This window comes from Mustela nigripes, chromosome 6 (genome assembly GCF_022355385.1).
Source record: "Mustela nigripes isolate SB6536 chromosome 6, MUSNIG.SB6536, whole genome shotgun sequence".
NCBI lineage: Eukaryota > Metazoa > Chordata > Mammalia > Carnivora > Mustelidae > Mustela > Mustela nigripes.
Window position 1 is genome coordinate 87,071,616 of NC_081562.1, and position 22,660 is coordinate 87,094,275.

Genomic DNA, 22,660 nt, shown 5'->3' on the forward strand with positions numbered 1-22,660 from the left:
GGATGGGGCTCAGGGTCACTTCTCATCCCCACTGAGGGCTTGAAGACTGCTTTGCTCAACTATAATCCTCCAAGCAGAGAGCATTCAGACGGGAAAGACTCAAGTAAGACTCTAGAAATCATGGAGTCCAGCCAATTCTCCATTTTCATTTGGGGAAACTAAGGTCTAGAGAGGGGAAGGAACTTGTTCAAGGTCACAGCTAGGTAGTGTCTTTGCTTACACTGATCTCCAGCTGGTTAGCGTTCCAGTGATCTTTGCCCTCTTACACTTCCCTCTGGCTGCACATCAAGCTTGTACCAAGACAACTGCTTTATCCCACTGGCTGAAAGGATGTTTCTGCAATCGCATCTCAGTGGATTGCAAAAGCTGGAATCATTCCAATGGTTTGTTAAAGGTCATTTGATTTGGGGTACACAGACAAGGAGCCCTGTAGTCCCATGTTCAGGACCAATAAATGGAAATGAGCAGCTCGGTGTCCTTACTTAGCAGGGGAAGACAGGGTTGGACATATATCCATCCTCCAGGTGACCAGGGTTAGTGTCCAGGGGAGGCTGTTGGAGGCTTCTCAGAAGAGGAGGTAGAAGAGCTGAGGGGGTGGGAAAGGGACAGGAGACATCAAGCTGTGCTGACAGTTTGAGCCAAGAATGGGGGCACCGAAGTAAATAAGGGAGGAGCAATGTGGATTTGCACCCGGGGTAGTGATGGGGCCCCTAGCCTAGAAGTGGCCACATCATTACGACCTCCTACTTGGGTCCCATCACTGGGAAGCAGGCTAGACTGGGGAAGTAGAATATAAAGGTTAAGATCACAGGCTGGGAGACAAACCACTTGGGTTCAAACCCCAGCTCTACCCCTTACTAGCTCTGAACACCTATGCTTCAGGTTCCTAATCTATAAAACAGATAATCATAAAACCCATCACTTTTAAGCTGTTGGAATAAATGAGTTAATGTGCATAGTAAGCACAAGTAGGAGCAGGTTACAATCAGAATAAGAATCTGTCTCTCCAGGTGGCCATGCAGGGCTGGACCATGGAGAGGTTCCTTATTAACCAGGTTAGTTTTAGAAATCTGACGTGTGTGACACCCAAGGCAGCTGGCACGCTGTTGGATTTGTGCCATGCTTGATCAAAGCAGGTCGACTTTTCTGTCCATGTCCTCAGCCCACCAGAGTCTGCCTCCTCCTTTGTACACTTATGCCCTCAACCCACTCATCTACATTCAGTGAAGCACTGGGCATTTGCGCAGTGAAACTTACTTTTATTGTAATCATCATCATTGTTAGTGTATTAATAACCCCACCATATAACTAATGAGGCACTGTCTCCAACACATGAGATTTTAAAAGACGGTTTAGTGTGTGGCATCTTGCCTATTGTGGCCATTGACCTTTTAGCGATCTTCTCTTCTTGGCATTTAACAAGTTTAATTGGACTACACCAGTAATTCTCATTGCAGAAAACAAGAAAATAAAAGCAACCATCATCACTCAACTTGGAGACAGCTGCTGCTAGCAATGTGGTCCCACAGGCAGTATGATGGGTAGAATCTTCTGGAAGGGCACAGTTCCAAGGCTGTGGTAGAGTCAGAGTCATGTGGCTGGAAAGTGAGCCCAAAGCATAGATATCTATAAGTACTCCACGTCGGGCAGAAGGGCTCAGACTAGAGCTTTACTGGAGGGTCAGGTTTGAGGCTGGGGATTAACAAAGAGGATGACATAGAGCAGAAAGTGCAGGTGGCCCTGAGGGAGAAGGGGGCCCACTGCATTGATGTAAGTGTCCCACCATCAACGAGATGTTTCTAATGTTAATAGCAAACACAGTGGATTTACTGGGTACCAGGCTCTATTTGTAGGTGCTTGGCAATATAGAGCTTACCACAATCCTGGGAAGTGGGTATGATCATCTCTATTTCAGAAATGAGGAGGAGACTGAGGCACAGAAAGCCTGGGTGACTTGTCCTAGGCCACCCAGCTAGTAAGTGGCTCAGCCAGATTTGTGCCCAAGAGTCCAGGGTCTTAACCACCATACCCTCCTGCCTCCCTCTGCATTTATAAAGTCAGGTGGATATTTGGGGTAGCATGTAAACTCATGGGGTGAAAATGGATCTATTAGAAGAGAGGCAAGCTTTTTGGTACCTAGAGGTGGCCAGTTAGGTAGTGGTTGTTCCCATCTCTTACTTGGCCATGTTGGAATTTCCAGCCAGGGGACAAGGAGGATAACACTCACTGTAACCCATGTCTCCCTTTCAGTATACCACCTTCCCATGGGCAAAAACCAAACAAGGCATAAAGTGGCCTTTTAGATCCTGCAACCTAACATTTCCCTGTCCTTTCGGGATCTCTGGGAGCAGGGACATTACTGATGCTCTCTGCAGTGGGTAGGAAGCATGCCCCCAGCCCTTCAGCTCTGGTCCCCTTGCTCAGGATGGAGCAGAATAGACCCAATTGAGAAGGAGCAGGGAACTCCCTTCTAAATGTTCACTCACTCACTCTCTCTTTCTCTCTCTCCCCTGCAGCTTGTGTGAAGGCGTGGGCTCTGTCAATATCTGTAAGTTGGGTGTCTGTCACAGGCATTGTTCTTTTGGGTGTTAATATTGGGTTGCATCTAATGGGTGATTGAACCTCTGTCTGTGGGGCACTGGGTGGGGGATAAGGGGGCTGAGGTTTCTGGGATCTGGACAAAGGGATGGTCGAGAATACTTGGCCCCTATGCGGATCCATCTGGAACATACGTGAAACCTGAGCTAATGATGGTGACAAGTTCTGCCCCACTAATTGGTTCTGCAAAAATAGCCCAAGTTTTTCAGTTACACACAGAATGTTCCTCAAATGGCACAAGGTTTTGATAAGAAACATGAGATGTTTATTCTGATCATTTGGGGCCACTGCAGGCAACTCTTAAGTCTTTACCTTTAATAATCCAATGTGTATGCTGTTCCTGGGCTAGGTGTCTGTTCTTCTCATCTTTGCAGCAACCATATTTCTAGGTGATTCCTCCACTGTGACCATCAGTTTTTGCTCAAAGACTCTATAAACACATCTCAACATTAGTCTGGTTTAAGTAGAGTTAGGTGTCCTGTTGGCTAAACACACTCCTTCCAAAAGCAGATTTGCCCAGAGGCAAATCCAGGGTTTGGATTTGCCTGGAGTTGTAAAGATTAATGTTGCTGGTCCCTCTGAATGTGAGGAAAGTAAACCATTGGTTCCAAGAAATTCTGGGTCATGTCATGTTGGGGATGGAAGAGAATTCTGATTCAGTGTCTCCTTCCACAGGTGTGAGCCGTTCCCAGGGCGGCATGGTCTGTGGGGACCTCAGTGCCACTGTCCCTCGTGGTCCCACCAGCAGTGCCCTCCTCTGTTCCCCTTCTGTAGTGGGGACCTGTTCCAGTGTCAGATCGGTGCGGTTTGCATAACAGGCGTAGGTCTGTTGGGCGCAGGGGTGGGGACAGGAGGGAAAATCTTTGCTCTCTCAGATCCTAGTGTCAGTGTAGGAGTTTCCCCTGGCTGCAAACCCAGACTAACTCTCCAGTTTCCTCCTTACTGCGGTTATGACTTACCCTTCAAGGGCAAACCCTGGGGATGGCAGGACTGCCACCTCCTTTGAGTGTCTCTTGCCGGTGGTCCAGCTTTTTTGATAGAAGCTGCTCAGCCACTTTCTTCCCCAACTAGCTTCAGGTTAGCAGACATTTACTAAACACTGACCATGTGCCAGGCCCTCTGGGAAAGGACCTGGGTTAGGGAATGGGGATGGGTGGGCAACCTCTGCTTTGCCCTCAGATATGGGGTGGGGGGATGTCACCTCAGCACTTGAGGGCGCAGTGGGGAAATGGACCAGGGGTCCAGGAGGCCCCTCACTGATCTGAGAGACTGTGCATTCCCCAAGTGTCCCTAGGTCTTCATATGTCCAGATAGAAAGGTTGACTGAAGCTCATGGTTGAGGTGCTTATGGTGGGTGGTTGGGTTTTGTTTTTTTGTTTGTTTGTTGTTTTTGTTTTTGTTTTATTTTGTTTTGTTTTGCATTTGGATAATTCCTGTTATGGCTCCTTTTCTCTTTGGGTGTGTGTGATTAAATATTGATGACAAAAGTTTTCTCTTAGTAAACAAATGAATGCCTGCCTCCTCTGTGGTTTTCCCCAGCCCCCAGCCCCCACCCTTCCCCAAGCCCTGACCGTCTCAATACTTCTGCAAGTGTGGTTCCACGGACCACCACCAAATCAGGGTCCCCAAGGGTGGGAGGTGGAGGGGACTTCTTAAATAGGTAGATCCTGGACTCCATCCAGAACTGCTGAAGCAGAAGTTCCAGGGATGAGCCCAGGAATCTGAGTTTAAACAAGCTCCCGTGTGATTCCTAGAGGAACTAAAGCTGAGAACCATTGGCTTATGTGGGCAGGGGGAATAGAGGGTCAGGTAATTCTGACCGTGGAACTGACTTCCTCTCTGACTCTCACAGGATCAGGTTCATCTCTTTGCATTTCTCTTTTGACTTTGCCAAAAGGTCAGAGCCAGTCTGGGCCCCCCACACCTGGGTGGGATGGAGGCGAAGGTAGAAGAGGGTAAGGGACAGGAACCTGTATCCACAAGCACCTGCTAAGTGTCAGGGACACTGTGTGTGTATTTCACTCTTTGTTCACAGCAGTGACATTATTATCTTCATTTTATAGATAAGGAAGTCCGGGCCCACAGAAGTTAAGTACCTTTACTGAGGTCACACAGCTAATCCAGCATTCCAACTGAGGTTTAGGGAATGCCAAAGTTCACATACTTTCCACTGTTTTACCCCAATTGTTCCTTCAGACTAAACATCCTGGCTCATCAGACTGTCTCTGGAGGAGGGGTTCTATCTGACCCTGCGTGCTAGTCAGACACTTCAGAATAAGACATGAAAGATGACACAAAGGGACCTTCTCGAACTATTGTAGAAACAACTCCCATAGTCTCAGCTCTCTAAGAATCTTGGACAGATCTTCTTATGGGACAGGTAATAGAGGCCAATTATGCGTGACTCCAGAAGTAAAACACAGACTTCTGGTTGGAGGACATTTTCCCTGACGGCCTGGACAGGGCAATTGATTGGGGAACTCTGCCTCTGCCCTATTCCTGAACTGATATTCCCCAAGAAGTCCCACCTGGGGAAATCTGTTTGGAGTCCCCTCTGAGGCAAGGGGTGTCCCCTGCTGAGGTGGAGAGAGGGGTTTCTGATGGGACAAGTTCCTTTCATTTGATTTATAGGAAGAACTCCACTTCTTCCACTTTATTTGCTATTTTTTTTTTTTTTTTGGATTAAAAAGAAGATTCAAAAACAACCTAAATGTGTGGAAGCTATTTTGTCATGAGAATAGCATATTTGATCTCAAGGCATAAGAAAAACTATGAGCAGTTCTTTGGGCAATGCAGTCCTTCTGATGCTTTCAGAATGTGCTGTGCTGGGGATATTATTCCCCTGTGACTGTGGGAGGACCAAGATCTTTCTTAGTATATTATTCCCCTATACTTACTTAGTATATTACTCCCCTAGTCTCTGCCTCCTGGCCTTGGAGGGTCCCACAGGAGTTGCATGCTGGGCACACCACAGTCTGGATCCCAGTTTGAGTGGAGGTAAAACCAAGTCGAAGGGCCACTGGATCTGCTCTGAGGAGGGAAGGGAGACCCACTGGGCACCTGCTGCCCTATGGCAGAACAGGGGATGAAATGGGGGAGGGTCTGCCTTTCCTTTCTGATGGTGGTGTCGGAGGGTGTGGAGACGCATTTTTGAGTCTCTGGTGTTTTCTTCATTTTTAATGCAAAAGCTCATCTTTGGGGCCCTTAGTCCATTGAACATCCAACTCTTGATTTCAGCTCAGGTTATGATCTCAAGGTCATGAGATCAAGGCCCGCGTTGGGCTCCATGCTGAGCGTGGAGCCTGCTTGGTATTCTTTCTCTCTCTCTGCCCCTCACTGCTCCCTGCCATTTGCTATTTCTCTCTCTCTCTCTCAAAAATCTCACCGTCTGCGCACTACCTTCACCTCACTCATTCCTTGGCTACCCACCTCCCACCACTCCTGTCCAATAGCACCAAGAGAATAAGAGTGGGCACTTTGGAGAACCTTTTGTTTTTGAACAAAGTGGAAATGGGCAGGGATTTCCAGGGGGCACAAAGGGCATCTGGTAACAGTCAGGGGAGGGGCAGGCGAGTGGTGTGAGGCATTTGAGAACTCAGCCACTCCCCAGTGCAAGTCCCCCTCACCTAAGAGAGCACAGCCTTGTTCATGGGTCCTCACTGCTCTACCTTTCAATGAACAAAACTCTCAATACAACCTGTTCTTAATAGCCATGTTCTCAGAGACTGTCAGTGGCTTGCATATGCAGATTGCCATTTCGAGTGTCTTTGTCTATTCCAAAGAGCAATATGCTTTGTGATTTCCTTGCTCATGTGGTTAGTTTACACTTCTCACTGTGCTTGGTTCAGGTGAGTAATGGTACCCATCTGCATTTCCTGGGATCTCAAAGACTGAAGCAGGGATGTTGGAGACACTGGGCGGGTTGAAGGGGCTGGGCTGGGAGTGGGTGTTTATGAGGATGGTCCAGGCAGAGGGTATTTGAGACTCGGTGAAGGGGAGCTTGTGGCCTCAGAGAAGAAAGCGAAGATGCCAACGCCTAACCTGATCTGATTTTTTTTTTTTTTAAAAGACTATAATCCATACTTCCCTCATCCTTTGGAGACCCTTGTATTTTAGGGGGAATGAATATTTGAATAGGGTAGAATACAAACAAAAGGTCTGACTTTCTCTGATGGAGGTCTTATTTGGCATGTGGAGTTTTAGGGAAAATGAGCCCAGGAAAGAGCTCTGGAATCACCCACATGGGCCAACTTTATTGTTTGGATTACTTGCTCTAGAATTTACTTGATCTCTTGATTTCAGACCATTTGACTTCTTAAAATTTTTGTTCTAATTAAATTTTAATCCTCCATTGTCCCTGGATTATATCTTTTGCTATGTGTGGAGAGTAGTTCTTGCATCAGGAGAGGGCCCTGGAACCCCAGGATCCTTTGAACTGGAAGAGATTGCACTGCATTCTCCCTGTTGGCAGCAGGGAGGACTGAGGAGGGGAGGTCTCATCCTTATAAGGCATCCTTATGACACCTCTGCTTGGCCCAGTCCGTTGTTGACTGGTCTTTGTGCACAAAGCATGGAAACTCATTAAAAACTTATTATTATCTCCCAGCTTGTGGCTCTTTGACTTTTCAGTGCGTCATGTCCTATTTTGGGGATACCAAATTTGGTGTCTTAGTTGTGCGTGGCCCAGACCCATGGCAACATCTAGGTGTTTCCTCCCCAGACTCACTCCAGCAACCCAGAACCACGGGAGGTAGCAGAGCTGAGGAAGGCTCAGCTCACAGATACCCAGGTTGATGTAAAAAGTGTGAAGGCCACTTCCTGCCCTATGACTTACTGAGACATGGCAGAGCTCATGCTCAGGTTTTGATTTTCAGCCCCTAACTTTTAACCTTTTCTGTGGACGAATGATGTGTCCTAAATTAAACTTTGGGGGCACCTGGGTGGCTCAGTGGGTTAAGCCACTGCCTTCGGCTCAGGTCATGATCTCAGGGTCCTGGGATAGAGCCCCACATCGGGCTCTCTGCTCAGCAGGGAGTCTGTTTCCCCCCCACCCCCAGCCTGCCTCTGTGCCTACTTGTGATCTCTCTCTTTGTCAAATAAAAAATAAAAATAAAAGAAAATAAATAAAAATGTATAAACTTTGTCCTATTGCGATTAAGACCATACCCTTGAGGTGCAGAGAGGTGAGTGAAAGGAGGGAGGTAGATGGGAAATTTAGAGCAGACCTGCCTACTGGCAGCCAGCAAATCTCCAACAGCAGCAGCTGGAGTTCCCAGAAGAGGCCAGCGGCAGCCCAACCCCCACCCCCTCCACTGGAGCTGCAACCCTTTGGGCCTAAAGCAAGGATTCATCAGAACGCACAGAGCCTTCACTTCTCTTCTCAGGGAAAGGCTGGGGGATGGGGCAGTAGAGGGGGCTGGCAGGTGGCTGTCCACCTAGAATGGTGACAGCAGGTCTGTTTTCCCAGTGGAGAAAAGTAGGGGAGTCCAACAGGGTTGATATCTGCTCCTCCTGTTCTACAGCTGCCTGAGTTCATCCAACCATCCCAGGCCTGACATGTCCTACAGCTCCATCCTGGGGGTGAGGTGTGTGTGTGTGTGTGTGTGTGTGTGTGTGTGTGTGTGAGAGGGGGGTGTTCATAGCCAGGAGGAGATACTTCTGCTCCCAAGGAATTTCTAGCTTGATCCAGGCTCCATACACACCCAGTCACATCCTGAGCCCTGAACCACAAAGTTAGAACCTGAGATCCTCAGGGTTGGAGACAGGGTGGGGCAGGGGTTGGGGGACTGTGCATGTGGGAGGGAGTGTAGGTAGGAAGAACAGAGAGAGCACTGGGTAAGGGCAAGTGGAGGAGAGATGTGGGATGGCTTATGTGTCCTTGTGGGATGGTCCTGGGGCTTAGAGGGTGGGCTTCTTTCCATGGGGTGGAGTCTGCATCTGGGAAGATCGGCACTGGGTAGAGGGTGGTGGCACAGGGCTGAGGAGCTGGTGGGGAAGGAGGAGATGGAGGGAGGCTGGTGACTGGCATCAGGAGCACAGGCACATGCTGGGAACTGGTTTGAACTAGGTCGTAGGGGCTGAGAGTGATCTGGGGGTGGGATTTTAGGCTGCTGGGTGTGCATAGGGGTAAGGAATAAAAGGTCATTGGGAGAGCTGGAGCTGTGGTCCAAGCCAGACTGGACTGAGGAGAGCTGAGCTGGAATCAGGCCAGGGAAGCAGACAAAAAGAGGTACAATCACTGGAGGATTAGGGAAACACCGCCTGGATCTGGTTAAGTGTTGCCAATTGGGGATGGGGCTGAGCGTTGTACATAAGGCAATGGGAAGGGGCAGAGACATTGTCATTCACAAGACCACATATCCTTGCATCAAAGCAGCATTTATTGAAACACAGACTGAGACAACCCAGAAGGCAAGGCACCCACAGACAGTCGTAACAAGAGGGAGACTCAGGAAGTGGCTTAACCTTCTCCATCCCACTGGCTCACATTGGACACACCCCACCTGCACCCGCAGGGGGAGGTCTGGAGCAACCTTGGAGTTTTCTTTGAAATGTATAAAGGTGCAATGAATAGCAAGACCTGTGCCAAGTCAAAAGGATTCCCCTCCGTAATGAGCCCCTCAGCTGGGAGGTCACATGAGGAGTTTGGCTGGGACAGGTTAACCCGAAGAAGGGAGTCAGTCAGAGAGACAAGCAAAACACAAACAAGAATAACCCTGGGCCAATGCTTCCTGCAGAACTCCCAGCCAGGAGAGAGGGAGGACTGCTGCTGGGAGGGAGGATTTCCTCTCAGACTCTCAGCCTGTAGGAGACCTGGCGGGGAGGTATGCTCATTCCTTGTCTCCCAGGAAGGCCAAGCTCCCATGATGTCCAGCCACCCTGGGTGACCGGTAGTGTCCCAGACAGCTTGGAGAATGATACAAACTGGCCACGGTCTTTTGGAGTCAAACCGGAGTTAGGTGAAGGACTGGGAATGCCTCTCTAACTGAAGCCCAGAGGAGAACCAGGAAACAACTCCCTAGAATGAGAAGGTGCCAGAGCGTGGCCGAGGGTCTTTCCCTCTGTAGGAACACGTGGAAGATTCCGGAAGCAAGCACACGATTTCCATTCACACACCATTCCATGCTCTGGGGACGGGGACACAGGTGGCCGGGGACTCTAGGCAAAGCGGACGGACCTGCTGCTCCCGCAGCTGAAGCTGGACGAGCGAGGCTGGCAGGGGGCACAGGAGTCAGGCGCCATCACTGTGATGCTGCCACCGGTGGCCACAGGGCCAGAGGCAATCTGGCGCCCAGGAGTTGTGCTGCATGTGAGGCCCCCACAGGCCACTCCTCCGCGGGAGCTGCTGACACCTGTAGGGGGAGAGAGGGGGCAAGGTGGGTAGGTGGCCTGCCCTGACCTCCTCAACCTTGTGATAATCCCCAAGGGGCTTTTGACTAGCAGAAGCTTCCTCCTCCTGAAAGGGGTTTAGTGATTAAGAATTCAGGCCCTGTTCCTCCCAGCATCTCAGTCCTTCCAGGGTACAAAGATAGGAAGGAAGTGAAGACCCTCCTCCAGAGGGGGCAGAGCAAAGCCTGCAGTTCCCATCACCACCAGTGGAGGGCGTTCAACACCACCATCCCTAAACCCGATGGTGTTCCCCAGTGAGGAGCCAGGGGAGGAGGAAAGGCCTTCTGTTCGGAAGCATTCCAGGTTCAGCTTTACCCACCAACAAAGCCATTTTTTAGGGGGAGAGGCCGTTGTTTAAGCAGACACTTACAGACATTCACGGAGCCTACGCCTTCACACAGCCTGTGGGAAAAGAAAGTTCTGTTAGCTCTGGACAACCCAGCCGGATCCCGGAAGCAGGTTGTTGCTTGGCGACAGAGAGGGCCCTTCTGTGTACAGCTCCTCCCTCCAAAAGGTGGGCGGGGTATGCCCCAAAGTCTGGGTTACATGGTCGCCTTTCTCTAACCATTCTCTGACCAGAGAAAGCCTTCTGACTTTAAGCAGAGGTGGCATGCATGGCTGAGCTCCTGCCCATCTGAGTGACCCCATGGCCTAGGTCCCGCTGGTCGGGCTCAGGGAAACAAGAGTGTGGAGTGGCTGGCATATACGGGGCACACCGTCCTCACAGGGCACAAGGGATACAGTGTGGCAGGTCAAGCTGCAGCCTCCTGGGGTTAGGGAGTAGGGGGTGGGGAGAAGGTACCAGAAGAAAGGACTGGGGGACACGTGCCTCTTGCACTTATTAACTGAGGCCACGAGAAAGTCACTGTATGCCGAGCGTTACTTCCTCATCTTTGGATGTGAAAAATGAGACCAGACCTCATTGGATTGTGAGGATTAAAATGAGCACTCAGTGCAGGCCAAACCTGTAAGTATTTGATAAATTATGACTATTATTGAAGCTTAACCTGCACTAGCCGTGCTTAGAGACGTAGCTCACACTGGAACTCAGGGAAACACAGTCCCAGGGGACCAGGGCCTCCTTCTACACAAAGGGAGATGCTCCTTAGACCCACCTGTGCTCCTCGCCCTCCAGCAGCCGCCTGTAGGTGGCGATCTCGATGTCCAGGCCCAGCTTGGAGTTCATCACCTCCTGGTACTCCTTGAGCAGGCAGGCCATGTCCTGCTTGGCTTTCTGCAGGGCGGCCTCCAGCTCTGCCAGCTTGCAGCGGGCATCAGTCAGGGCTGCCTCACCCTGCTGTTCTGCTTCAGCAACGGCGGCCTCCAGCTTGGCCCGCTATGAGGAAGGGGATGTAAGAGCAAGGATTAGAGAAAGAAGGCGCAGCTTGGCTCATCTGAGCTCATGGAGCTGGGCCAGGGAGAGGGGGCTCCAGTTAACTATGTAGGACCAGGTATTTAATGAGACCTTGAAGATGAGGGTGGAGATGGGGGCTTTCACTGTCTCTCCTTGGTGGTTGTCATAGGGTGGCCCAGGAGGGTGATATTGGTGATATGGTACATCCTACTTCGAAGGCTGTGTGAGTTGTTTGGTTCCCTGCTTCCCCATAGGCACATTGTGAAGCCCGATGGGGGCCAGGCCTTTGCCCTCCTGGGGGCAAAGAGTCTGCTTGTGCTGGACATTCAAACCCCTCCCCATACCCTACCTGGCACTTGGCATTCTCGATCTCAGCTGTCAGCCTCTGGATCATGCGGTTGAGCTCGTTGATCTCCTCCTTGGTGCGGCGCAGGGTCTCCCCATGCCGGATCACTGTGGCCTTCATCTCCTCACACTTTGTGGGGGCAGGGAGCAGAGATGTTCCTGAGGCTCAAGATGCAGTTTCCCACCCATTTGGACACCACAGAGGATTTGCAGGTTGTACAGTGCTCAGCCTGTGCAACTATACATGGCAGCCCTGCTCTACCATCCAGACTGAGAGCTGTCTGTCCTCTTTCCATCCCTACTAATCAAAATCCCCAGACAAAAGGGGCCTTCTTTAATATACACCTGGCTTCCCTCCCACTGCCATGTCAGGGAGGCAGATGTCCTATACCGCTCACCTTGCTGCGGTACCAGGACTCAGCCTCAGCCCGGCTGCGGCTGGCAATGTCGTCGTATTGAGCCTTGATCTCAGCTACAACGCAGTCCATGTTCAGGTCCCGGCTGTTGTCCATCTTGACGATGACCGAGGTGTCTGAGATGTGGGCGTGGAGCACCTGGAGCTCCTGGAGGCCAAGAGCCAATGCGTTTGGGTCTGGTGCCTGGTCTGGGCCATGGGCTCCACCTTTAGAAGCAGTATCCCCTCCCTGGATGGGCGCTGGTCATCACGTCACATGACACCTGCTCCACCTGCTCCATTTCCCCCTTCGCTCACACATAGGTACATCATAAAATAAGAAAGCTGGAAGGGGCCTCTGAATGAACAAATGGGAAGACTCAACCTCATGCTAGGTTTTCTCCAAGTCACCTAGCAGTGGAGCTGGGGTTTGAATTCCAGGACTAGTGATGTGTCCATTAATTAAGACCCCTCTCTAACCAGAGACTCACCCTGGCCCCCACCTTTGACCCAGGTACAGACTGACACATCCCCAGACCAGCCCACGCACACACTGCAACACACACAGGCACTCACAGACATGGAGAATCACAGCCACGCTCCATGGTCCTCGAACAAGCATGCCAGGCTCTCCCTGGGCACCTACCTATTATGGTTGTCTATCACAGTTGTGCAATGTGACCCTCTTGTGTCTAACACAGTTGTGCAACATGAGAAAACATTCACATACTGCACACATGGGCAAACATGTACACACAACACAGCCCCTCCCCTCTTGCTCAGGTCCTCACGCCTCCCCTGTCCTGGTGGGAGGTGAGGGCAGCCCCTCACCTCGTCATAGAGACGCTTCAGGAAGCTAGACTCCTCCACCAGTGCCTCCACATTGGCCTCCAGGTCGGATTTCCGTAGGTAGGCGCAGTCCACGTCCTGGCAGTGGAGGGAAGAGGAGGGCGTGTGGGGTGGGAGGAGGCCTCTGTGGTCCACGTGGTGATGGCCCCCACTGGAGGCTGTCTGGGTGGGTGCCCTTCCCTTCCTGCCCCATGAGCAGCCCCCTCACCTTCTTTAGAACCACGAACTCGTTCTCTGCCGTGGCTCTCAGAGCCACTTCCTCTTCATACCTGGGTTGGGGGGAGAGAGGGGTTGCAGCTGAGAGGTGGGGGCTTGGACATCATCTCAGCTTTTGGGCCAGCCTTCCCAGGGGTCCCAAGGAATGGAGTCCCTGCGATTCTTATCTTGTCCTCTCTGTGGTCTAGTCTGTGCATTATTCTTGGCCCAGCCCTTGCCTCAGCCTGGCTTAGGCCACCCCCGGTCCCGCTGCCTCTGGAATGAGATCAGGGAATGCATGCTCTGTTCCCCAAATCAAAAGTCCTCTGTGCATCCCAGATCCAAAGAGAGCCAGTGCCCTGGGCAGCAAAAACACAGAGTGAGCATCATAAAGTGAGCTGAGATGGATGGGTAGGACCACAGAGAGCTCTAGAACTCCACTGGGTTGCCTTTCCTCACTCCTCACGAAAGCAACTCTAAGACCCACAGGGCCTTCAAGAGGGAGAGTGGGGCCAAAGAATCTAAGACATCTAGGCCCAGCCCCAGATAGCCGCTGGGTTCCAGGAAGCCCCTGCTCCTAGATAGGCAGGAAACTTCAGCTGCTTTAAGAAGGTTGAGGGCAGAGCTTTCCCATGCTCCCTGTGTGCCCCGCATCTGGCCACACTCACTTCTTCTTGTAGCCCTCCAGCACCTCCTGCACGTGGTTGAGCTCCGATGCCAGCCTCCCGCTGTCGGCCTCCACGCACTCAGCCTCCCGCCTCAGAGTCTCGATGTAGCCATTGAACAGGGGCTCCATGTTGCTCTCGCAGCAACGCTGGTTCTGGTAGAACTGCCACTTGGTCTCCAGCAGCTTGTTCTGCTGCTCCAGGAAGCGCACCTGCGTTCAGGGTGGGAGGGTGAGACTGGGGGGAGGGGGCGGGCACGGAACCCGGGAGGAGCCTTGTCCTCCAGAGCCCTCTCTGTCCTGGACGCTCACTGAGGAGCTGGGGCCCACCAAGGCAGGAGCATGGGGCTGAGAGTGTCTGTGCTGCAAGGGGTCTTGCTGCCAGCCCTCTAGGAGGCAGTGTGGCTGTGGGGGAAAGCGTCCTGGGGTTAAGTCCAGAGGTCTGGTTCAAGTCCAGTTCTGCCACTTGGAGCAGGTAAGCTGTCTAACCTTTGGGTGCCCATTTCTAAACCAGAGATGAAAATAGTGCCTTCTTTAGAGTTGTAAAGATTGCACAAGTTAATACATGAAAAATGCTTAGGACATCTCTGACACATGGTCAATGCTTGACAAATTTAACTATGACAATAATTAGCAGTTCCTCATTTTTTAATCCACGGGACACTTACTGAAACCTTACTGTGTGCTATGAGGACCCATGCTAAGATACACACACATCTATCTATTTCTACAGCTGACTCTTGAAAAATGCGGGGGTGAGGGAGCACCCCTACCCCACACATTTGAAAATTGCCATATAAGTTTAGTCTCCTCCAAAACTTAATTGCTAATAACCTACCCTTGACCGGAAGCCTCCTTGATAACCTAAACAGTCGAGCAGCATACATTTTGTATGTTCTAGGTATTAAGTATTGTATTTTTACAACAAAGTAAGTTAGAGAAAATATGTTATTAAGAAAATCATATGGAAAAGAAAATACATTTATAGTACTGTATATATTGAAAAAAATCCTTATAGATGTGGACTTGCTCATCTCCAACCCATGTTGTTCAAGGGTGAACTGTGTATCTCTATTTTTATCCCTCTGTCTCTGCCCATGTATCAGTCCCATTCTGTTCTCTTAACCCTCCGGTGGGGGGCGGTATCATTTCCCTCATAGCACAGAGGGGGAAACTGAGATGACTTGTTCATTGTCACACAAATAGTTGGTGAGATTTGGGGTCTGATGTCTCCTGAGTCCCCTTCACCTGCCCACGGCGATAAGTCTAAGCAGCTCATCTAAGCTCAGCTTCAGTTTGATAGTAAAAAAATGGAAATACTAATGTCTCCCCCATTGGATCATTTTGAGGATGAACCAAACTCACTAACAAGAAAATGATAAAAAAACTCCTGACCCCGAGCCCAGAGGCCAGATCTATCTATTCTGCCAGAGTGAGCCTCGTGGACATGCAGGAAGGGCACTGGAGGCCTGGAAGGCAGACCCACAGTTTGGGGGGGGGGGTTAAATTCCTGGGTTTCTACCTCCAGCCTGGCCTCCCCTTTCCCCATTCCCAGCCCTCCGTCCATGAAGGCGGCTGTGCTGGCCATGGGTGGTTTACTGTCACACCTCCTGTCACACTATTGCCCTGGGAGAATCATGCTGACAGTGAACATTCATTGAGCATTTACTGTGTGCCAGCATTTTTCAAGCATGAGTCCATCCATGTTTGCGACGCACCTGTGAGGCGGGTTCTGTTATCCAGACAAGTGACATGCCCAAGGTCTCACACTGCCCAGGGGCAGAACAATGATAGGGAGGCAGCGTGGCTCTGAGCCGTGCCCACCCACTTCCCCAAGCTGCCTGGCTAGGAGCCACGAGCCTTTTACTCTCCCCATTATGGCCCACTCTTGTAGCTCCCAGTGCCCAATCCAGTTTTCCAGGGGCACCTCTGATATTCCTGTGTTGTCTCCAGAAGCACATACACCCTTTAGACCACAGACTCCATTTCTGGACCATACGGGGCCCTCTGTGCACTTTGCTGGAATTAAAAGATGGAAACGGATCCTCTGCCTATGTTAGCCTGTGTTTCTCTCCCTGTGCTGTCTCAGGCCTGGCTCCATGCTGTCTCCCCAACACACCAGGACTTTCCTGAGGGGAAGGCTGGCCGGGGCCTTCTCTGGACCATCCCAGGCCTCACTGACCTTGTCGATGAAGGCAGCGAACCTGTTGTTCAAACACTTGATTTGCTCCTTCTCCTCATGCTTCACGCACTGCGCATTGGGGTCAATCTCCAGGTTGAGGGGTGTGAGGAGGCTCTCGTTGACGGACACGGTAGTGATGCAGGGCGGGCTGGGCCCGCACACACCACCGGAGCGGTAGCCAAAGCTCCGGCCGCAGGAGCCGGCTCGGAAGCAGCCCATGGCCATGCGAGGTCCGCAGGAGCCCAGGTTGGAGAGGCTGCGGCTGCCGAAGCCGGTCAGACCCCGGTAGCAGGACACCCCTCGGTAGGGAGCGGCACTGATGCAGCAGCGGTTGCCAGTTTTGGGGGCCACAGCTGAGCAGGAGCTGAAGGTCCTGGTGACCCCACAGCCTGAGCTGATCCTGTAGGAGCGGCAGGACATCGTGCGGGTCTGAGCAGAGGCTGAGTGCGGCAGGAGTAAGTGAAGGCTTCAGGTGCGCTGCTTAGGATCCTCTGGCCTCTCTGATCCTCCCTGGTCCTTTTATGGGTGAGGAGAGCTGGGGTTGGCCGCATAAAAGGAGTGAAAAGCCATTTTATGTTGTTTATTGGCTTGGGGAGTTTGCCAGCAACTCCCCAAAGACTCGTCTTAAAGGTGAGCTCAGCGGCGACTCGGGGCCTCCGTAAAGGTATTGAAGATATTATTAGGGACACTGTGTTTGCACTTTTCATCTTCAAAGCTCGTTTACATACATTAAGCAATTAATTTTCTCGCAGTCTCCCTGTAGGATGGCCCCAACCCACAGCCGGAGACGGATTTGAACTCTGCAATAGTCTGAGCTGGCTGGGGTCGGGGTAGAGGCTGGGCCACTGTCTCAAGGGGGAAGCTCTAGGGTCCCCGGTTGGGCAAGGCCCCGAGAGTGCATTACCTCTGTCCTCCTGGCTTCGTGCAAGAGATATTCTCAAGTAAGTTGTCGTGTTTCAGAGGCTGATGGATCAGGCAAGTCCAGATCCGGCCAGGCACCGTGGCCTGGAAGGTGGTTCCGGTCCGTGGGACCATTTTGATCATGCTCCTGGCAGGACAGAGGGCTGGAGCACATGGGATCTTAGAACCTTCTGGATTCCAGCCCAGAGGCTCTGTTTTGGATCTTTCATTTCTCACCCAGCAAAATTGCAAACCACTCCACTCTCAGTGGCCACAATAATGGCTACTTGTGGATAATGGGAAGCCTCCCCCTTTAACCACTTTCTCCCACTGGGCTGCAAGGAGGGAAGAACTGAATCCTGGGATAACCTAGCTGCTGTGAACTTGTTCTGGGCACTTTCCCTCTGCTCTTAAAGAAGAAATAGGTTCTGTTTGTCTCTCTTCCTTCCAAGACCCCCAGCCAGAGGAGGGGCATATCTCCGGCCCCCAAACTGTCTCCCCTAGAGGAACATTTAGAGACGGGGGTGGGAAAGTGGCTTTTCCTTGTCTGAGGATGCTGTGATTTCTGGCTCCCGGGGGTTCTGGGGGTCTGGCTCCTCAGAATGTCCTTGCTTCCCCGTGTATCCTGGAGCTACTTATTAGGATAATGATTGCTATTCTTTTAATGGTCATTGAGCACAAAGCTGGGAGATGTGGTCTCTGCCTCCAGGGAGGCTAACCGGGCACCCAAGGTGTTAGGAACTTCGAGAAGGGAAGAAGAGCAGAGGAGTATCCTCCGAGGGGGACAGACCCTCTGGGGAGCCTTCCAGGATCAAACACTGCCACTGTGGGGCCACAGCCTGAATCCTTCCTCCTGCGCCTGATGTTCTGTCCTGCTTCTGCCCTCCTCTCCATGGCTGGGCCGCCTGAAGCTCTTCACCCAGAAGCAGGCTGGTTGGTTTCTGTCTCCACACTACACATGTGTTCTTCCAAGGCAGGGGAGCAGGGAGACTTTGGGCAGCTGGTGAGGAGAAGCAGGCAGCCTCACCAGCTGGCCTCGAAAGATCTTTAGATCACAGTTAAGCTGGGCAATGGAATCAAAGAAGACCGGGTCCGTGGGCCCGCTTCAATGCTTCCTGGCTGTGTGACTCTGGGGAACGCTCTTGCCTCTCTGAGCTTTTGTGTGCTAGTCTGTAGTGTGGAATTCATCCTTGCCTTCCTGGGTTATTGAGAGGAGTATGTGGATAATACACAAGCTGTGCTTTGGGGACCAGAGCACTCTGTATAAAGGAAAGGGATTCTTGTTTCTGATCAGACCGCCTCTACCACACCTTACACCCCTCTCCCAGCAGGGAGTGGGTGTATTCCCTGCCCCACCCGTGGTCTTCACATCCTCTGCACATTTATGACTTCTTTACCCTTTTAAGACTGCTTTTAATGTTTCCTTTAACCTGATTTCACTAGTATAAAAATTTGGGGTGGAGTCTGGGGGTGGAGAGAGGAGGCTAAGGAGTGCGGGGGCTGGGTTCCCAGCACCCACTCCTTAGTGGGGGCACCGTTGGCCTGGGTCCAGGCATGTCTCCTGGTGCCTTGGACAGTGAGCTCCTGACTGCCTGTTGTGTGGGCCCGGTGCTGGTGTGCTGGGAACCAAAAAGGATTTGGGCCCTTTGAACATGGCAGGGGGAAGAGACCAGGTGAACACGGGAAGAGAAGATGGGTGCGCCCTTTGCCCACAGACCTCCTCTCCTCAGCTCCCATCAGCCTCTGCTCTCCTTCAGCTTGCTGAAGAGGAGGGAGCTAGATCTGATTCTATCTCTCTTTGGGGGCAGGAGGGAGTGGAGGCTTCGTCCCAGAGAGAGGCTTCTGAGTTACTTGTTCTCCTTGCTTCCAATACACACACGCGTGCGCATGCGCGTGCGCACACACACACACACATACACACACACACACATACACACACACACACTCTCTCTCTCTCTCTCTCCCAACCCTCTACCTCAAATTGGGCTTGGGCATGGGCTTGGGCACTGAGGGTGGGGAAGAGGACGCTAGGGTACTCAGGAAACCTGGGGGAACAAGGGCTTGAGTGGGCAACAGTGAGGGCCCCAACCTGGCACGGGGTGGGCTCACGGGAGCTGGGTGACGTTTACATTGTGGCAGATGGTGGTTGTGCCCAGGGCTGGTGGCAGCTGCTCAGGAAGGCTCCCCGCATGGGATGGGCTGGGCTGGAGAGGGAGGCTAAATCCTTCATGAGGCTGTTCCCGGGTTGTGCAGGGCAGGTGAGAAACTCACAGACCAGGCCAGTCTGACACAGCTGCCCTGGAGAATCTGTGTAGTCGCATGGGACCTGGGCCTTTGCTGCCTAGTCTTACCGAAGAAAGAGACAGGGAACCCACAGCCCCATGCCTGGCTCTACTCATTACCCACCCCTCCGCTCATGGGACCGACTCTTGGGTGGGAGCCTGACCTCTCTTTCCTGGCCTCCTTCTCATTTATTGTCACTAGGCCCTATAGGTTCCCTGCACCTCTCTCCCTATGCCCAAGCCTCCTCTCTGGGCACACCTTTGCCTGGAATGTACCTGAATGGCTGGCCACCTCTTCCAGGAAGCCTTTGTGAACTAGTCAGAGGGAGGCTGTGATTTCTCCTCCTTTGTCTCAGCAGGCAGCTCATAAAATGTCCTTTCCGGGGCTTCCCAGGTAACTCCAATTATCTCTTTCCACACCCTCTCATCCCGGGTGCTGTCATCCATCACCCACTTTGGTGCTGTCCCCTCCTGCCCCCGTATCTTTTGAAGGCCACACCCAGTGTTGGGAATGTGCACTGAAGAACCCATGTCCCTTCTGCAGTCTGCAATGTAAAATGTTCCCAAGAGGGCATTTTGTCCAGGAAGCCTTCAAGAGCTAATTGACTGAGAGAGATTTTTAAAAAAGATTTATTATTTATTTGAAAGAGAGAGAGCAAGCATGAAGAGGGACAGAGGGAGAGGAAGAAGGAGATAGAGAATCCCAAGCAGACTCTGTGATCAACATGGAGTCCTATGTGGGGCTCAATCTCATGACCCTGAGACCATGACCTGAGATGGAATCAAGAGTTGGACTCCTAACCCACTGAGCCATCTGGGAACCCCAGACTGAGAGATTCTTCCCCCCACCCTGGAGACCCAGACAGCTGCCACAGCTCCATCGGACTCTGCCTCCTTCCTGGTTGCCATCTCCTCAGGCTTCCCCAGAGATCTGTCATCCACATACTTCCCCACAGATGGGCCATCCTTCTGCGTGCTGCCTATGGGATGCCTGCTGGGCACACCTGCTCTTCCCCCACCCCTGGGCTCTCTACCTCCCTTCCCTTCTGATCTCTCTACTCTGCTTAAAATTTCCCTGTTTCTAGGAAGGTTTTTTGGATTTGTTCAGAGATAAAGGTGCACGGACCCCCTCCCATCCTTCTGACTGCCGACTCTTGCAGGTTCGTACTTGTATTTATCTAAGCTCTCACGGACCATTTCTCCATCCTTCCTGGCTGACTGCTTCTCCAGAATCAGCCCTGATGGACTCTCCATGGACAAGACCTGTCCTTAGAGGGCCTTGGTGGCTTCCCACACAACTCATTCAAGTTGGGCAGCACCCATCATTTCAGCTGATCTTCTCCATGCTTCTTCGCTTTTGAATCTGCACCACGTCCTGGTGCCGGGACACAGCTCTTTAAGGGTCTTACAGCCCTGTGACCCTTTCTTTGGCTTTCATAAAACTTGGGCATGACTCATGACCCTATGAAAGAAGAGTGAGGTCTGAGCAACAGGCAGGAGCTGGATGAGCACCTGGGCTGTCCCCAGTGCAGTGTGGGGCAGGGCCCCCCCGCAGTCAGCCAAGTTGTTACCTGGCCCCTCCATCTCTGCTCTCATGGGGTTCCCCACCAGGAACTGTAAGAAGCTCTCTGGTTTCTCCCTGAATCCTATTTGTGCACCTTCCTGCAGGCAATTTTCCCTGCTGGCTTTGCTGTTGTCTGTGGCCTCTCTGGGTCAGAGCAATGGATCAGTTAATGCAGGGAATCCAATTTCAGAATTGTACCTTAGTAATGGTTTGGAAGCTTTTTCTTCCTGTCTTTTTTTTAAGCACTAGGACCATTTCCCTGAATCCCAGGAGAAAAGCAGCTATCTAAACTGGCCTCCCATTGCGCTTCAGACACACCAGCAACACTCCTGACTCAGGGCCTTTGCACTGGCTGTCCCTTCTATCCAGCATGCTCTTCCCTTGGCCACAGGGCTGGCTCCATCACTGCCTCTGGGTCTTTTCTCACCTTCAAAGAGGCTCCCTGACCCTTCTTTTTAAAATGGCAATCTGGCCTCCCATTCCCAGGGCATTCTTCAACCGGTCTATCCTGCTCTGATCTCCCCACCCCCTTAGCACTTAACACCTTCTAACACACTCTATAATTGACTTATTTATTCTTTTTATTGATTATTGTCAGTCTTTCCTTTTTTCCTCATCCAATTAAACCAAAATGAAATAAAACCCCACAGGAGCAGTGATTCTGTTTTCCTTGTTTATTGATGGTTCCCAAGCACTTAGGACAGTACTGGGAATGTAGGGAGTGCTTAGTAAATATTTGCTTGTGACTACATGTGTAAGTGAATGGAAATCTCCGACAGTTTAGATATTTAATGTTGGCAGAAAATGTTACCTTGTGGGAAGACCGGGCCCAGGCCCCTAGGAGCACACCCAGTTTCAAGCCCTCGGGACTCAGAGCCCACCGCAGCTTTTTCCTGTGTGAGGGTGGTGGTTTGGGGAGCCCCTGTGGGAACGAAGCCTGATGAAAACCCAGAACGGTGGAAACAGGGCTCTGTTGGGTCTGGTGAGACAGAGGGTTTTTCTTTCAAATTTGCTATTCATTGTTACAATGTTTGTATCTTGAGCACAATTTTGGAGGAAAAAATTGGTATAAAAGTCTCTAAGCTGTTGGCAGCATCAGTCAGTGTACTTGGAAAATTCCGGGAAGCCGGCGGCCAGCAGGGGGCAGCAGACCCCCACCGCTGGCTGGGTGGCCCCAGATGCAGTGCTCAGGACTCGGGAGGAAGATACCAGAAACAGTCTGCGGACACTTCAGCATCCGCCCCTGTTTGCTGCTGGACGGGTGGGGCTGCTGAACACAGCTCGTCCGCATCAGCCGAAACACTAGAACCACCGTTGCCATGACCAAAACAATAGCAGACATTTGCGTACCCAACTGGGCACTGGGCTGGGCCCTGAGCACCTGGGTTATGTCACTGTGTGTCATATCCACAGTGACTCTTTGACGTAGGAGCGATTTTCCCACTTGACAGGCAAAAGGCTTAGTGAGATGAAGGGTCGAAGTAAGACACTGGAGTCTGGATGCCGCTGCTTCCACCACTCAGCCTCTCTGGGCCTTGGTTTCATCATCTGTCAAGTAATAATAAAGGACTCTTAAGAGGGAAGAATAAAAGTACTTCTTACATATATGGTCATTGAAAGAAGCAAGTGAGTTACAGCATGGAACATGGCTGCTTAGGCTTTATGACTCTGGTCTTGGGGCTAGTAAGCTGAGGGCCAGGGATCTGACGGGGTTCTGCCCACACCGGAGCCCTTGGGTTTGAACCCCATGTTGTGACCGGGGATGGGTTTTGGGGGGGCAGTTGACCTCCTAACAATATTGAATCTTCCAGTTCCTGAAAAGAGTCTTCTCTATTTCTTCATCTTCTCTGACTTTTCATTGTTGCTTGTGGTTTTCAGCACCGGGGTCCTTCCTACACTTGGTGAAGGCTTACACTGAAGTGTGTCACTTTTGGGGTGCTACTG

General features: G+C 51.6%; 1 protein-coding gene across 2 annotated transcripts; it reads right to left on the minus strand.

Moving 5' to 3' along the window:
- Positions 1-8,957: 8,957 nt before the first annotated feature.
- On the minus strand, positions 8,958-16,390 carry LOC132019706 (keratin, type II cuticular Hb5). 2 transcript variants are annotated; one of them, XM_059403182.1, is made up of 9 exons: positions 15,971-16,390; positions 13,793-14,001; positions 13,138-13,198; positions 12,912-13,007; positions 12,085-12,249; positions 11,691-11,816; positions 11,103-11,323; positions 10,358-10,389; positions 8,958-9,950 (listed from the first exon to the last, which is right to left on the minus strand). In XM_059403182.1, the coding sequence occupies exons 1-9, from the start codon at positions 16,388-16,390 to the stop codon at positions 9,757-9,759; spliced, it is 1,524 nt and encodes a 507-aa protein (XP_059259165.1). In that variant the 3' UTR covers positions 8,958-9,756. The 2 variants fall into 2 exon arrangements, with proteins under 2 accessions (XP_059259165.1, XP_059259166.1); XM_059403183.1 differs by having other exon boundaries at positions 8,958-9,943; positions 10,354-10,389.
- Between the last annotated feature and the right edge of the window lie 6,270 nt (positions 16,391-22,660).

What these genes read in the sequence shown, in the direction of transcription:
- LOC132019706 (XM_059403182.1), bottom strand. Translation starts at nt 16,390, where the DNA reads ATGTCCTGCCGCTCCTACAGGATCAGCTCAGGCTGTGGGGTCACCAGG. An exon ending in AGTCCTGGTACCGCAGCAAG is followed by an intron (nt 11,817 to 12,084) that starts GTGAGCGGTATA and finishes GCCCCCACAAAG; the next exon opens with TGTGAGGAGATGAAGGCCAC. An exon ending in TCGAGAATGCCAAGTGCCAG is followed by an intron (nt 11,324 to 11,690) that starts GTAGGGTATGGG and finishes CCTTCCTCATAG; the next exon opens with CGGGCCAAGCTGGAGGCCGC.